Source organism: Vidua chalybeata, unplaced genomic scaffold (genome assembly GCF_026979565.1).
Source record: "Vidua chalybeata isolate OUT-0048 unplaced genomic scaffold, bVidCha1 merged haplotype scaffold_324_ctg1, whole genome shotgun sequence".
NCBI lineage: Eukaryota > Metazoa > Chordata > Aves > Passeriformes > Viduidae > Vidua > Vidua chalybeata.
In genome coordinates, this window is record NW_026530401.1 from 1 (window position 1) to 16003 (window position 16003).

Below are 16003 nucleotides of genomic sequence, written 5' to 3' on the forward strand. Positions count from 1 at the left end.
TTGGGGGTCTCTGAGTGGTTTTGGGGGGCCCTGAGGGGTTTTGGGGGTCCCTGACCCCCCCCCTGCCCCCCCAGGCCGAGGCGCGGGAGGAGGCGCAGCGGGTGCTGAACCTGGTGGGGGAGGGGCAGCGGCTGCTGGGCAATGCCCTGGTGGCCCTGGCCGAGCTGCGCTGCAATTTGGGGGGGCCCCCCCCCCGCCCCCTGCACCTGGCACGGCCCCTCCCCCACTACGGACCCCCCATGCTGGTGCAGCAGGCGACCATCCCCATCCAGGTGGGGGGGACCCCGAAATTGGGGGGGGGGGGGGGAACCCAAAAATGGGGGGGGGTGGGGACAGCGAAATGGAGGGAAAGGGATCTAAAAATGGGGGGTGGGGACCCCAAAAATGGGGGGTGGGGACCCCAAAAATGGGGGAAAGGGACCCCAGAATGGGGGGAAGGGACCCCAAAATGGGGGTGTGGACACTTAAAAGGAGGGAAAGGACCCCAAAAATGGGGAAGGGACCCAAAAATGGGGGGTGGGGACCCCAAAAATAGGTGTAAGGGACCCCAAAATGGGGGTGGGAACACTTAAATGGGGGGAAGGGACCCCAAAAATGGGGAAGGGACTCCAGAAATGGGGGAAAGGGACCCCAAAATGGGGGAAAGGGACCCTAAAATGAGGGTGGGGACCCCAAAATGAGGGTGGGGACCCCAAAATGGGGGAAAGGGACCCTAAAATGAGGGTGGGGAACCCAAAATGAGGGTGGGGACCCCAAAATGGAGGGAGGGGACCCAAAAATGGGGGAAAGGGACCCCAAAATGGTGGTGTGGACACTTAAATGGGGGGAAAGGACCCCAAAAATGGGGGTGGGGAGCCCAAAATGGTGAAGGGACCCAAAAATGGGGGGAAGGGACCCCAGAAATGGAGATAAGGAGCCCAAAATGGGGGAAAGGGACCCCAAAATGGGGGTGTGGACACTTAAATGGGGGGAAGGGACACCAGAAATGGGGGGTGGGGACCCCAGAAATAGAGGTAAGGAGCCCAAAATGGGGGAAAGGGACCCCAAAAATGGGGGAAGGGACCCAAAAATGAGGGTGGGAACACTTAAATGGGGGAAAGGGACCCAAAAATGGGGGTGGGGACCCCAAAATGGGTGTGTACACTTAAATGGAGGGAAAGGACCCCAAAAATGGGGAAGGGACCCAAAAATGGGGGAAAGGGACCCCAAAATGGGGGGAGGGGACCCAAAATGGAGGGAGGGGACCCAAAAATGGGGGAAAGGGACCCAAAAATGGGGGTGGGGACACTTAAATGGGGGGAAGGGACCCCAAAAATGGGGAAGGGACTCCAGAAATGGGGGAAAGGGACCCCAAAATGGGGGGAAGGGACCCAAAATGGGGGAAGGGACCCCAAAATGAGGGTGGGGACCCCAAAATGGAGGGAGGGGACCCAAAAATGGGGGAAAGGGACCCAAAAATGGGGGGTGGGGACCCCAAAAATAGGTGTAAGGGACCCCAAAATGGGGGTGGGAACACTTAAATGGGGGAAAGGACCCCAAAATGAGAGTGAGGACCCCAAAATGGGGGCAAGGGATCCCAGAATGTGGGAGGAGAGCCCAAAATGAGGGTGGGGACCCCAAAATGGGGGGAAGGGATCCCAAAAATGGGGGTGGAGACCCCAAAATGGGGGGTGGGGACCCCAAAATGGAGGGAGGGGACCCAAAAATGGGGGTGGGAACACTTAAATGGGGGGAAGGGACCCCAAAATGGGGGTGGGGACCCCAAAATGAGGGTGAGGACCCCAAAATGGGGGGCGGGGACCCCAAAATGGGAGGAAGGGACCCCAAAAATGGAGATAGGGGCCCTAAAATGGGGGAAAGGGACCCCAAAAATGGGAAAGGGACTCAAAAATGGGGGTGGGGACCCCAAAGTCGGGGGCTGGAGGGGGGTGCCCACCCCGGGGTGGGGGAGGGGCTCCGGGTGTTCCCAGCCCCCCCCCCGGCCCCCCCCCCCGCGCCCCCCCCCCCCCCCAGATCAACGTGGGCACCACGGTGACGATGGCCGGGAACGGGGGTCCCGCGCCCCCCGCGCCCCCCCCGGCTGAGCTGCCCCCCGGCCCCACCCCCCCCGCGCCCCCCGCCCCCCCCGGGGACCCCCCCGAGGCGGCGCCGCCCCCCCCGGGCCCCTCCCCCCCCACCCCGGGGCCCCCCCGCGTGATCCGGATCTCGCACCAGAGCGTGGAGCCCGTGGTGATGATGCACATGAACATCCAGGGTGAGCCCCCGGAATCTGCCCCGGGACCCCCGAAACTGCCCCCAAAAACAGCCCCCAAAATCTGCCCCGGGACCCCGAAACTGCCCCCAAAAACAGCCCCCAAAATCTGCCCTGGGACCCCCGAAACTGCCCCCAAAAACTGCCACCCAAAATCTGCCCCAGGACCCCCGAAACTGCCCCCAAAATCTGCCCCGGGACACCCGAAATGACCCCCAAAACTGCCCCCAAAAACTGCCCCCAAAATCTGCCCCAAAATCTGCCCCGGGACCCCAGAAACTGCCCCCAAAATCTGCCCCGGGACCCCCGAAACTGCCCCCAAAAACTGCCCCGGGACCCCCAGAAACTGCCCCCAAAAACTGCCCCGGGACCCCCGAAAGGGCCCCCAAATCTGCATGGGACCCCCGAAACTGCCCCCAAAAACTGCCCCAAAATCTGCCCCGGGACCCCCGAAACAGCCCCCAAAAACTGCCCCGGGACCCTCGAAACTGCCCCCAAAATCTGCCCCCAAAAACTGCCCCGGGACCCCCGAAAGGGCCCCCAAAATCTGCCCCGGGACCCCCGAAACGGCCCCCAAAATCTGCCCCTGAAATCTGCCCCGGGACCCCCGAAATGACCCCCAAAAACTGCCCCAAAATCTGTCCTGGGACCCCCAGAAATTGCCCCTGAAACTGCCCCAGAAATGGCCCTGGGACCCCCCGAAACAGCCCCCAAAATCTGCTCTGGGACCCCCCAAAACTGCCCCAGAATCTGTCCTGGGACCCCCGAAACGGCCCCCAAAATCTGCCCCAAAATCTGCCCCGGGACCCCCGAAACTGCCCCCAAAATATGCCCCTGAAATCTGCCCCGGGACCCCCGGAACTGCCCCCAAAATACGCCCCAAAATCTGCCCTGGGACCCCCCGAAATGGCCCCCAAAAACTGCCCCAAAATCTGCCCCAGGACCCCTGAAACTGCCCCCAAATCTGCCCCAGGACCCCTAAAACTGCCCCCAAAATCTGCCCCGGGACCCCCGAAATGACCCCCAAAAACTGCCCCCAAAAACTGCCCCAAAATCTGTCCTGGGACCCCCAGAAATTGCCCCTGAAACTGTCCCAGAAATGGCCCTGGGACCCCCTGAATCTGCCCCCAAAACTGCCCTGGGACCCCCAAAAACTGCCCCAGGACCCCGCTGCCCCCCCCATCCCCCCCCGGGCCCCCCCAAATCCCTCCGTGGCCACTCCCAGCCCCCTCGGCTCTCCCCAAGACCCCTCCCCAAACCCCTTCCCTGCCCCCCCAAATCCCCGTGACCCCCCCGTGACCCCCTCCCCCCTCTCTCTGTGCCCCCCCAGATTCGGGCTCTCCCCCCGGGGGGGGCTCGGCCGGACCCCCCGGCCCTGGGCTGGGCATCGGTGAGTGGGGCTGGGGGCTGGGGGGGTTTGGGGGGATTTTGGGGGGCTCTGGGGATGTTTCAGGGGGTCTGGGGGGGATTTCTGAGGAGTCTGGGGGGGTTTTGGGGGGATTTTGGGGGCTCTGGGGGTGGTTTGGGGCTTTTGGGGGGTCTGGGGGGTTTTGGGGGGGTTTGGGGGGAGTCAGAGAGGGACTTGGGGGGGTTTTGGGGGCTCTGGGGTTTTTTTGGGGGTCTGGGGGGGATTTCTGAGGAGTCTGGGGGGGACTTGGGGGGTTTTGGGGGGATTTTGGGGGCTCTGGGGGTGGTTTGGGGGTGGTTTGGGGGTTTTGGGGGGATCTGGGGGGGTTTTTGGGGGTCTGGGGGCACTTGGGGGGCTCTGGGTCGAGTTGGGGGCACTGGGAGAGATTTGGGGGGTGGTCTTGGGGTTGTGTGGGTGTGGCCATGGCTCAGTGGGTGTGTCCAAGGAGCACTGGGTGTGTCAGTGGGCGTGTCCATGGGTCAGTGGGTGTGTCCATGGGGCAGTGGGTGTGTCCAAGGCGCACTGGGTGTGGCCGGGGCGTGGCCGGGCGTGGCCTGACCCCTCCCCGTGTCCCCAGGGGGGGTGGGGGTGCAGCTGCCCCCGCTGCCCCCCGAGTTCCTGCAGGCCGTGGCGCATCAGATCACGCAGCAGGCCATGGCGGCCGCGGCCTCGGCGGCCACAGGTACGCTGGCCACTGGCCACTGGCTAGTGACCGCTGGCCAGTGACCACTGACCACTGACTGCTGACCGCTGGCCACTGGCTAGTGACCACTGGCTAGTGACCACTAACCACTGACCGCTGACCGCTGGCCACTGGCTAGTGACCACTGGCTAGTGACCACTAACCACTGACTGCTGACTGCTGGCCACTGGCTAGTGACCACTGGCTAGTGACCACTAACCACTGACTGCTGACTGCTGGCCACTGGCTACTGACCGCTGGCCCCTGGCTAGTGAGCACTGACCAGTGATTGCTGGCCAATGGCTAGTGACCACTGACAACTGACCGCTGACCAATGACCGCTGACCGCTGGCCACTGGCTAGTGACCACTGACTGCTGACTGTTGACCACTGACCACTGACTGCTGACCAATGACCGCTGGCCCCTGGCTAGTGAGCACTGACCAGTGATTGCTGGCCAATGGCTAGTGACCACTGACCACTGACCGCTGACTGCTGGCCTATGGCCACTGGTTAGTGACCACTGACCACTGGCCAATGGCTAGTGACCGCTGGCCAGTGACCACTGACCGCTGGCTAGTGAACAGTGACCACTGACCAGTGACCACTGACCACTGACCAGTGCTGGCCACAGACCACTGACCAGGACTGACCAGTGACCACTGCTGACCACTGACCCTTACTGACCATTCCTGACCAGAACTGACCCCAACTGACCCCATCTGACCCCTGCTGACCCCAACCCACCCCAATTGACCCCAACCGACTCAAACTGACCCCAACTGACCCCAACCCACCCCAACCGACCCCAACTGACCCCTGCTGACCCCAACTGACCCCAACCCACCCCTGCTGACCCCAACCCACCCCAACTGACCCCTGCTGACCCCAACCCACCCCAACTGACCCCTGCTGACCCCAACTGACCCCAACCCACCCTGACTGACCAGAACTGACCCCAACCCACCCCAACTGACCCCAACTGACCCCGACTGACCCCAACTGACCCCAACCCACCCCATCTGACCCCAACCCACCCCCCCTGACCCCGTGGCGCTGCCCCCTGCCCGGAGGCTGCCCCGTGTCCCTCCCCCCCCCCACCCCCCGTGTATCCCCTCCCCCACTGACCCAAGCCCCTCCCCCGCTCCCTTAGGTGGGGGGGGGGGTTCCGGGGGTCTCACCCCCCACCCTGACCCCCTCCCCCCGTGTCCGTGTGCCCCCAGGCCAGGCCGTGGGGGGGTTCCAGCCCCCCACCCGCGTGGTCATCGCCCGGCCCTCGGCGCCGCCCCCGCGCCCCACCCACCCCGGAGCCCCCCAGGCCGGCGCCGTGAGTGGGGGATGGGGGGGGCTGGGGGGTGGTTTGGGGTCCCTGGGGGGGGGGTCCCGGGGTCAGGACCCCCCCTGACCCCCCCCCCCCCCCCCAGGCCCCTGGGGGGGCGTCGCTGGCGCAGGTGATCAGCGGGCTGGTGGGCCAGCTCCTGATGCAGCCACTGGTGCTGGGTGAGCCGGACTGGGAGCACTGGGAGCCACTGGGGGGGACTGGGGGGGGATTGGGGGGAACTGGGATGGACTGGGAAGGGATTGGGGGGGAATTGGGGGGGATTGGGAGGAACTGGGAGGGGATTGGGAGGGACTGGGGGGGACTGGGAGGGGACTGGCAGGGACTGGGGTTGACTGGGAGGGGAACTGGGGGGAACTGGGAGGGACTGGGAGGGGATTGGGGGGGAACTGGGAGCACTGGGAGGGGACTGGGGGGAACTGGGATGGGATTGGGAGGAACTGGGAGGGACTGGGGGGAATTGGGAGGGACTGGGGGGGAATTGGGAGGGACTGGGAGCACTGGGAGCAACTGGGAGGGAACTGGGGGGAACTGGGGGGGAATTGGGAGGGACTGGGAAGGGACTGGGAGCTCTGGGAGGGACTGGGGGGGATTGGGAGGGAATTGGGGGGGACTGGGGGGAACTGGGAGCACTGGGGGGGCACTGGGCTGTACTGGTGGTTACTGGGAGCTGAGGGGGGGGGATGGGCGGTCTCTGGTTCCTGTTACGGGGTGGGGGCGGGGCCTGGGTTGTATTTTGGGGGGTCCCGGGGGTGCCACGCCCCCCTGACCCCCCCCCCCTCCCCCCCCCAGCCCAGGGCGTCCTCGGCCCCCCCCGCCCCCCCCACCTCCAACTCCGCCCCCACCTCAGGCCAAGCCCCGCCCCCGGCCCCGCCCGGCCCTGCCCCCCCACTCGGGGGGGCCCCGGGGGGTCCCGATGGCTCCGCCCCGGCCCCGCCCCCGGCCCCGCCCAGCGCGGGGGGCGGGGCCGAGGCGCAGCAGCGCCCCCTGGTGGGGCTGCTGGGGGGGCTCCTGGGGGCGGGGCCAGCGCCGCTGGTGGGCGTGGCCGTGCCTGGGAACAGCCCCCTGCTGGAGGGCGTGGCCGAGCTGCTGCAGGTGGGCGGGGCCTTCGAGCGGGCGGGGACTCAGCAGTTGGGAGGGGCTTGGAGAGCAGGGGCGGGGCTTGTGGCTGCCTAATGAGGGGGCGGGGCCTGGGAGGGGCATAAGAACGGTGCATCGTGGGAAGGGGCGGTGCTGCGAGTGGGGAGGGCGGGGCTTAGTGCGTAAGGGGTGGGGATGTAAAAATAAGGGTGGGGCCTCAAAGGGGTGGGGCTTCAAAGGGTGGGGCTTCAAAGGGGTGGGGCTTTAAGGGGTGGGGCTTCAACGGGTGGGGCTTCAAAGAGGTGGGGCCTTAAAGGGTGGGGCTTTAAAGGGTGGGGCTTCAAAGGGGTGGGGCTTCAAAGGGTGGGGCTTTAAATGGGTGGGGCTTCAAAGGGTGGGGCTTCATATGGGTGGGGCTTCAAAGGGGTGGGGCTTCAACGGGTGGGGCTTCAAAGGGTGGGGCTTCAAAGGGGTGGGGCTTGAATGGGTGGGGCTTCAAAGGGTGGGGCTTCAAAGGGTGGGGCTTCAAAAGGTGGGGCTTCAAAGGGTGGGGCTTCAAAAGGGGTGGGGCTTCAAAGGGTGGGGCTCATCTAGCCACGCCCACCCTTCCTTTCCACAGGCCGCCCAGCCAGGCCCCGCCCCCCCCACGGGCGAGGCCCCGCCCTCCTCCGACCACTCCCCCTCCCCCACCTCCACCGCTGCCCCTCCCCCCTCCCCGCCGCCCCCTCCCCCTCCCCCCAGCGAGGGCGGCCCCGCCCCCCCGGCGGGAGGCCCCGCCCCCGGCGAGGGCGGCCCCGCCCCCGGGGAGCCGCTGCCCCCCGAGTTCTTCACCAGCGTCCTGCAGGGCGTGCTCAGCTCCATGCTGGGACCCCTGGGCGCCCCCCCCAGCGGCCCCCCCGAGAGCATCGCCGCCTTCCTGAGCCGCCTCAGCGGCACCCCCGGGCTGCTCGAGGGGTCCCCGGGGCCCGACGGTGAGATTTGGGGGGTGGGGGACCCCTGAGAGTGAGATTTGGGGGGATAGGGGACCCCTGACAGTGAGATTTGGGGGGTGGGGGACCCCTGACAGTGAGATTTGGGGTGGGGGAGGGGATACTGAGAACCCCCGGGCTGCTCGAGGGGTCCCCGGGGCCCGATGGTGAGATTTGGGGGGTGGGGGGACCCCTGAGAGTGAGATTTGGGGGGGGGGGGGACCCTGAGAGTGAGATTTGGGGGGGTGGGGGACCCCCAATGGTGAGATTTGGGGGGGGGAGGGGATATTGGGACCCCCGGGCCTGCTCAAGGGGTCCCTGGGGCCCAACAGTGAGATTTGGGGGGTGGGGGACCCCTGATTGGGGGGGATTGGGGACCCCCAATTGTGAGATTTGGGGTGGGGGAGGGGATACTGAGAACCCCTGGGCTCCTGGAGGGGTCCCCGGGGCCCGACGGTGAGATTTGGGGGGTGGGGGACCCCTGAGAGTGAGATTTGGGGGGATAGGGGACCCCTGACAGTGAGATTTGGGAGGGGGGGGACCCCTGAGAGTGAGATTTGGGGTGATTGAGGACCCCCAGTAGTGAGATTTGGGGTGGGGGGGGATATTGGGGACCCCCGAGAGTGAGATTTGGGGTGGGGGATGGGTTATTGGGGACCCCCGCCCTGCTCAAGGGGTCCCTGGGGCCCAACGGTGAGATTTGGGGGGTGGGGGACCCCTGATTGGGGGGGATTGGTGACCCCCAATTGTGAGATTTGGGGTGGGGGAGGGGACATTGGGGACCCCCGGGTTCCTGGAGGAGTCCCCGGGGCCGGATTGTGAAATTTTGGGGGGGGATGGGGGGGATTTGGGGACCCCTGGGGAACGAGGGGTTCTGGGGGTTTGGGGTTCTGGGTCATTTTCTGAGGGTTTTGGGTCCCTCCCTGTGGGTTTTGGGTCCCTTTCTGAGGATTTTGGGTCATTTTCTGAGGGTTTTGGGTCCTTTTTTCTGTGTTTTGTGCCCCTCCCTGTGGGTTTTGGGTGTCTTTTTGTGGCTTTTGGGGTTTCGGGACTTTTTGTGGGTTTTGGGTCCCTCCCTGTGGGTTTTGGGTCATTTTCTGAAGATTTTGTGTCCCTTTTTCTGGGTTTTGGGTCTTCTTGTGTTCTTCCCTGTGGGCTTTGGGTTATTCTCTGAGAATTTTGGGTCATTTTCTGAGGGTTTTGGGTCATTTTCTGACGGTTTTTGGTTTTGGGTCCTTCCCTGTGTGTTTTGGGTCATTTTCTGAGGATTTTGGGTAATTTTTGTGGGTTTTGGGTCCCTTTCTCTGGGTTTTAGGTCATTTTCTGAGGATTTCGGGTCCCTCCCTGTGGGTTTTGGGTCATTTTCTGAGGATTTTGGGTCATTTTCTGAGGATTTTGTGTCCTTCCCTGTGGGTTTTGGGTCCCTTTCTCTGGGTTTTAGGTCATTTTCTGAGGATTTTGGGTCCTTCCCTGTGGGTTTTGGGTCCTTCCCTGTGGGTTTTGGGTCATTTTCTGAGGATTTTGGGTCCTTCCCTGTGGGTTTTGGGTCATTTTCTGAGGATTTTGGGTCCTTCCCTGTGGGTTTTGGGTCCCTCCCTGTGGGTTTTGGGTCATTTTCTGAGGATTTTGGGTCATTTTCTGAGGATTTTGGGTCCCTCCCTGTGGGTTTTGGGTCCCTTTCTGAGGATTTTGGGTCATTTTTCGAGGATTTTGGGTCATTTTCTGAGGATTTTGGGTCCTTCCCTGTGGGTTTTGGGTCATTTTCTGAGGATTTTGGGTCCTTCCCTGTGGGTTTTGGGTCATTTTCTGAGGATTTTGGGTCATTTTCTGAGGATTTTTGCTCCTTTCCCTGCTTTTTGCGTCCCTTTCTCTGCATTTCACCCCCCCCCTACCCCCGCACCTTTAACCCCTCGTTGCCCGTGGGTCTCGCCGGGCCCTTCCCTGACCCCCGCCCCCCCCCGGGGCGGTGCCCCCCAGGTTTTTTCGGGGCGCTGCTGGCGCTGATCTGCCAGCACCTGTCCATGGTGGACGTGGTGCTGCTGCTGCACGGGCGCTGCCAGCCCCTGGCCCGGCTGCAGCCGCTGCTGCGCCGCTGCTTCCGCCAGCGCTACCTGGGGGGACGCGACCCCACCGAGGCCAACGTGCGGGTGAGCCACCCCCGGGACCCCCCCCGAGATTCCCCCCTGGGATCCCCCCCCAAGAAACCCTGAGACCCCCCCCGGGACCCCCTCCGGGACCCCCGAGACCCCCCCCGGAACCCCCCCCCGAGACCCCCCCTGGGACCCCCCCTCGGGTTCCCCCCCCAGGACCCCCCCTGGGATCCCCCCGGGACCCCCGCGAGACCCCCGAGATCCCCCCTGGGACCCCCCCCCCAAGAAACCCTGAGACCCCCCCCCCCGAGACCCCCCCGGGACCCCCGAGACCCCCCCCCGGGACCCCCGTGAGACCCCCCGAGACCCCCCCTGGGATCCCCCTCGGAACCCCCCCCCGAGACCCCCACTGGAATCCCCCCAGAACCCCCCCCCGAGACCCCCACTGAGATCCCCTGGGACCCCCCCTGGACCCCTCTGGGATCCTCCCCGGGATCCCCCCCGGGACCCCCGAGACCCCCCCGGCATCCCCCCCCGGGATCCCCCCCCAAGACCCCCACCAAGACCCCCAGGGACCCCCTGAGACCCCCCCCCGGGATCCACCCCGAGACCCCCCCAGAACTCCCCCGGATCCCCCCTGGGACCCCCCCCCCCGGGACCCCCTGGGATCCCCCCCCAGAACCCCCCCGGGACCACCCCCAAGACCCCCACCGAGACCCCCTGGGACCCCCCTGAGACCCCCCCCCAGAACCCCACCCTGGAATCCCCCCCCCGGGATCTCCCCGAGACCCCCAGGGACTGCCCGAGACCCCCCGGATCCCCTCCCTGGGACCTCCCCAAGCCCACCTGGGACCCCCAGACCCCCCCCCGGGACCCCCCACAGAATCCCCCAGACTCCCCAAATCCCCGGAGTGCCCCAAAGCCCCCTGAGGCTCCCCAGGACCCCCCCCAAGCCCCTCTGAGCCCCCCAGGACCCCCCCCCAAGCCCACCTGGGACCCCCAGACGCCCCCGAGACCCCCCAGGACCCCCTGAGCCCCCCATGAGCCCCAAGATCCACCCGAGCCCCCCAGGACCCCACCCCCAAGCCCCTCTGAGCCCCCCATGAGCCTCCAGGACCCCCCCCAGACCCCCCCGGGACCCCCCAAACCCTGACTGAGCCCCCTCTGTGCCCCCCCCCAGGCGGCCACGCACAACCTGATCATGGGGCTGGAGGGGTTCATCCGCGAGAGCTTCGTGAGTCGGGGGTCCTGGGGGGTCCTGGGGGGCTCGGGGGGGGGCTCTGGGGGCCTGGGGGGGCTCTGGGGAGGTTCGGGGGATTTTGGGGGGGGCTTTGGGGGCTTGGGGAGCCTGGGGGATTCTGGTGGGGGAGGGCTCAGGGGGACTTGGGGGGTTCCTGAGGGGTCTTGGGGGGCTCGTGGCCATCCTGGGGGGGGGTCTTGAGGGGACTCTGGGGGTCCTGAGGGGTTCTGGGGGGGGATTCGGGGGTCTGAGGGAGCCTGGGGGGTCCTGAGGGGTTTGGGGGGGGGGGGGCTTGGGGGGGTCTCAGGGAGCCTGGGGGTTCTGGGGGAGGATTTGGGGGTCTGAGGGAGCTGGGGGTCCTGAGGGGGTTCTTGGGGGGCTTGGGGGGCCTTGAGGGGACTCTGGGGGGTCCTGAGGGGGTTCTGGGGGGGGGTTTGGGGGTCTCAGGGAGCCTGGGGGGTCCTGAGGGGTTCTGGGGGGGGAATTTGGGGGGGTCTCAGGGAGCTGGGGGGTTCTGGGGGGGATTCGGGGACTCAGGGAGCCTGGGGGGTCCTGAGGGGGTTCTGGGGGGGGATTTGGGGGTCTGAGGGAGCCTGGGGGGTCCTGAGGGGGTTCTGGGGGGGGATTCGGGGGTCTCAGGGAGCCTGGGGGGTCCTGAGGGGGTTCTGGGGGGGAATTTGGGGGGGTCTCAGGGAGCTGGGGGGGGATTCGGGGGTCTCAGGGAGCCTGGGGGGGCTCAGGGGGTGCTTGGGGTGCTCTGAGGGCTCTGAGGGGGGGGCTCGGGGGCAGCTCCCGGGGGGGTTTTGAGTCGGGGGGGGGGATGTGGGGGGGATGGGCTCAGGGGGGGCTGTGACCCCCATCCCACCCCCCCCCTCCCCAGGCCGGGGTCCGCGTGGCCGACGGGGTGGACATCACCCGCACCAACGTGGAGTTCCTGCGCGAGCAGTTCAACCGCATCGCGCTGCACGTGCTGCGCTGCACCGGTGCTGCACGGGGGCTGGGGGGGTGGGGGGGAGATGGGGGGGGGGGATGGGGGGGAGATGGGGGGCTGGGGGGAATGGGGGGCTGGGGGAGCCGGGGAATGCTGGGGGGGGATGGGGGCTGTTGGGGGGGGTGCGGTCAGTGGGGGTCAGCAGTGGTCACCGGGGGTCACTGGGGGGGTCGTTGGGGTCAGTGGGGGTCACTGGGGGGGTCGTTGGGGGGTCGTTGGGGGGGTCGTTGGGGTCACTGGGGGTCACTGGGGGGGTCACTGGGGGCTCGGGGCTCAGCGGGTCACTGGGGTCATTGGGGGTCACTGGGGGGTCGTTGGGGGTCAGTGGGGTCATTGGGAGGTTACTGGGGGTCACTGGGGTCAGCAGGGGTCACTGGGGGGTCACTGGGGGGGGGTCACTGGGTGTCACTGGGGGGGTCACTGGGTGTCACTGGGGGGTCACTGGGGGGGGTCACTGGGTGTCACTGGGGGGGTCACTGGGGGGGGTCACTGGGTGTCACTGGGGGTCACTGGCACTCACTGGGGGGGGGGTCATTGGGTGTCACCGGGGGGTGTCACCGGGAGTCATTGGGGGGGGTCACTGGGGGGTCACTGGGGTCACTGGGGGGTCATTGTGTGTCACCGGGGGTCAGCGGGGGTCACTGGGGGGGGTCAATGGGTGTCACTGGGGGGTTACTGGGGGTCATGGGGTGTCACCAGGGGTCACTGGGGGGGTCACCGGGGGTCACTGGGTGTCACTGGGCGGTCACTGGGGTCACCGGGGTCACCGGTGTCACTGGGTGTCATTATGGGGTCACTGGGAGGTCACTGGGTGTCACTGGGGGGTCACTGGGGGGGGTCACCAGGGGTCACCGGGGTCACTGGGGGTCACCGGGGGTCACTGGGTGTCAATATGGGGTCACTGGGTGTCACTGGGGGGTCACTGGGGGTCACTGGGGGTCACCGGGGGTCACTGGGGGGGTCATTGGGGGTCACTGGGGGTCACCGGGGGTCACTGGGAGGGGTCACTGGGAGGGGTCACTGGGGGGGGTCACCGGGGGGTGTCACGGGGTCACCGGGGGGTCATTGGGGTCACTGGGGGGGTCATTGGGGGTCATTGGGGGGGTCACCGGGGGGTGTCACGGGGTCACCGGGGGTCACCGTCTCCCCCCCCCCAGACGGCTCCTTCGGGCCGCGGCTGCTCGAGCTCTGCAACCGGGGCCTGTTCGAGTGCCTGGCGCTGAACCTGCACTGCCTGCGCGGCGAGCGCGGCGCGCTGGGGGCGCTCATCAGCGACCGCATCGTGAGTGGGACCCCTGACCCACTGAGGGGGGAGCTGGGACCCCTGACCCATGGAGGGGGAATCACTGGGACCCCTGACCCACGGGGAGGGGGTGGGACCCCTAACCCACTGCGGGGAGGTCACTGGGACCCCTGACCCACTGCAGGGGGGTCACCGGGACCCCTGACCCATAGCGGGGGGCTGGGACCCCTGAGCCACGGAGGGGGGGGCTGGGACCCCTGACCCATGGAGGGGGAATCACTGGGACCCCTGACCCACGGGGAGGGGGTGGGACCCCTAACCCACTGCGGGGAGGTCACCGGGACCCCTGACCCGCTGAGGGGATGTCAGTGGGACCCCTGACCCACGGCGGGGGGGCTGGGGGGTCACCAAGACGCCTGACCCGCTGTGGCAGGCTGGGACTCCTGACCCACTGCGGGGGGGGCTGGGGGGGTCACTGAGACCCACTGTGGGGGGGTCACTGGGACCCCTGAACCACTGCGGGGGGGTGGGACCCCTGACCTGCTGTGGGGGGGGTCACCAGGACCCCTGACCCACTGCGGGGGGGTCACCGGGACCCCTGACCCACTGCATGGGGCCTGGGACCCCTGAACCACTGCGGGGGGGTAGGACCCCTAACCCACTGTGGGGGGCGGTCACCGGGACCCCTGACCCACTATGGGGGGGTGTCCCCGTGACCCCAGACCCACAGGGGGTGGGTGTGTCACTGTGACTCCCTGTGACCCCAGACCCACAGGGGGTGGGGTGGGGCTCTCCCTGCACCCCCTGACCCACACCAGGAGGGGGGGGGGTGTTCCGGGGGTGCCGCTGACCCCCCCCGTGCCCCCCCCAGCGCCGCCTCTCGGCCGACGTGCCGCCGTCGCTGGTGGGGTGGCTGACGGCCGTGGTGGGGCTGCGGCTGCAGGCCGTGCTCGAGCAGATGCCCGTGACCCCCGAGCAGGTGCTGCCCTACGTGCGGCACCTGGGCGAGCCCCCGGAGCCCCCGCCCCGCCAGGTGAGCGCGGCCCCGCCCACCCCCAGCTGGTGACTCCACCCGCTGATCACAAACCACGCCCCCACGGAGTGGGCTCCACCCATCCCTGGAGCCACACCCCCCCCCTTACAAAGCCCCGCCCCTCTTGCCCCGCCCACAGCCGCTGCCCGAGGAGCCAATGGAGGTGCAGGAGGCGGAGCCACCCCCGGACGACGCCCAGGTATGGAGGGGCGTGGCTTTTCACAGAACGGGCGGGGCCTCCCCGCGACGGCCCCGCCCCTGATGTCCCCTCCCCCACCGCAGCGGGACGGGGCGGGGTCCCCCGCCCCCGCCACCACGGCCGAGGAGGCCCTGCCCCCCCCCGAGAGCGACAGCGAGGCCTGGGCGGCCGCCGTGCCCCCGGTGAGTGCGGCGCGGGAGGGGAGGGGGCTGCGACCCCCGTGTGACCCCTGTGTGACCCCCCCTAGACCCCTCTGTGACCCCTCGGTGACCCCTGTGACCCCTGTGTGACCCTGGTGTGACCCCTGTATGACCCCCTGTGTGACCCTGGTGTGACCCCCTGTGTGACCCCTGACCCCTGTGTGTCCCCTGTGACCCCTGTGTGACCCCTGTGTGACCCCTGTGATCCCTGGGCTATGACCCCTCTGTGACCCCTGTGACCCCCCCATGACTCCGGTGTGACCCCCCCGACCCATGTGTGACCCCTGTGACCCCCTGTGTGACCCCCCCGTGCCCCCCGACCCCTGTGTGCCCCCCCGACCCATGTGTGACCCCTGTGACCCCTGTATGACCCCCCCTGACCCCTGTGACCCCCCGTGCCCCCCGACCCCTGTATGACCCCCTGACCCCCGTGCCCCCCTGTCCCCAGGAGTGGGTCCCCCTGACCCCTGTGTGACCCGTGTGACCCCTGACCCCTGTGTGACCCCCCCTGACCCCTGTATGACCCCCTGACCCCTGTGTGACCCCTGTGTGACCCCCCCTGACCCCTGTATGACCCCCCTGACCCCTGTGTGACCCCTGTATGACCCCCCCTGACCCCTGTGTGACCCCCCCCTGACCCCTGTGTGACCCCCCCTGACCCCTGTGTGACCCCCCCGTGCCCCCCGTCCCCAGGAGTGGGTCCCCCTGACCCCTGTGTGACCCCTGTGTGACCCCCCCTGACCCCTGTGTGACCCCCCCGTGCCCCCCGTCCCCAGGAGTGGGTCCCCATCATCCGCGAGGACGCCCAGCGCCAGCGCAAGGCGAAGCCGCAGCCCCCGCTCAGCGACGCCTACCTGAGCGGCATGCCGGCCAAGCGGCGCAAGGTGAGTGACCGCCGAGTGACCAGTGAGTGACCAGTGAGTGACCAGTGAGTGACCACTGAGTGACCACTGACCACCAAGTGACCACTGACCACTGAGTGACCACTGAGTGACCACTGACTGCTGAGTGACCACTGAGTGACCAGTGACCACTGACAACTGAGTGACCACTGACCACTGAGTGCAGTGACCACTGGCCACTGACCACAGTGACCACTGACCGCTGAGTGACCAAGTGACCACAGTGACCGCTGACCACTGACCGCTGAGTGACTGCTGAGTGACCACTGACCCCTCGCTGACCCTACACTGACCACAGGCTGTCCTTTACTGACCCTTCACTGACCCCTCTCTGCCCCCTCTCTGACCACACTATCCCCTCTGACCCCACACTGACC

The 16003-nt window shown here is 67.4% G+C and overlaps 1 protein-coding gene across 1 annotated transcript; it reads left to right on the plus strand.

The window, feature by feature from the left end:
• Nucleotides 1-23: 23 nt before the first annotated feature.
• Nucleotides 24-15653, plus strand: BAG6 (BAG cochaperone 6; the record flags this gene model as incomplete). The annotated part of the gene is made up of 16 exons (XM_053934040.1): nt 24-272; nt 2014-2254; nt 3582-3641; nt 4237-4341; nt 5565-5668; nt 5766-5870; nt 6311-6775; nt 7380-7731; nt 9706-9875; nt 10999-11052; nt 11939-12041; nt 13207-13331; nt 14164-14325; nt 14465-14524; nt 14608-14706; nt 15501-15653. Coding segments are annotated over 16 exons (2592 nt in total), but the record flags the coding sequence as incomplete, so codon positions are not given.
• Between the last annotated feature and the right edge of the window lie 350 nt (nt 15654-16003).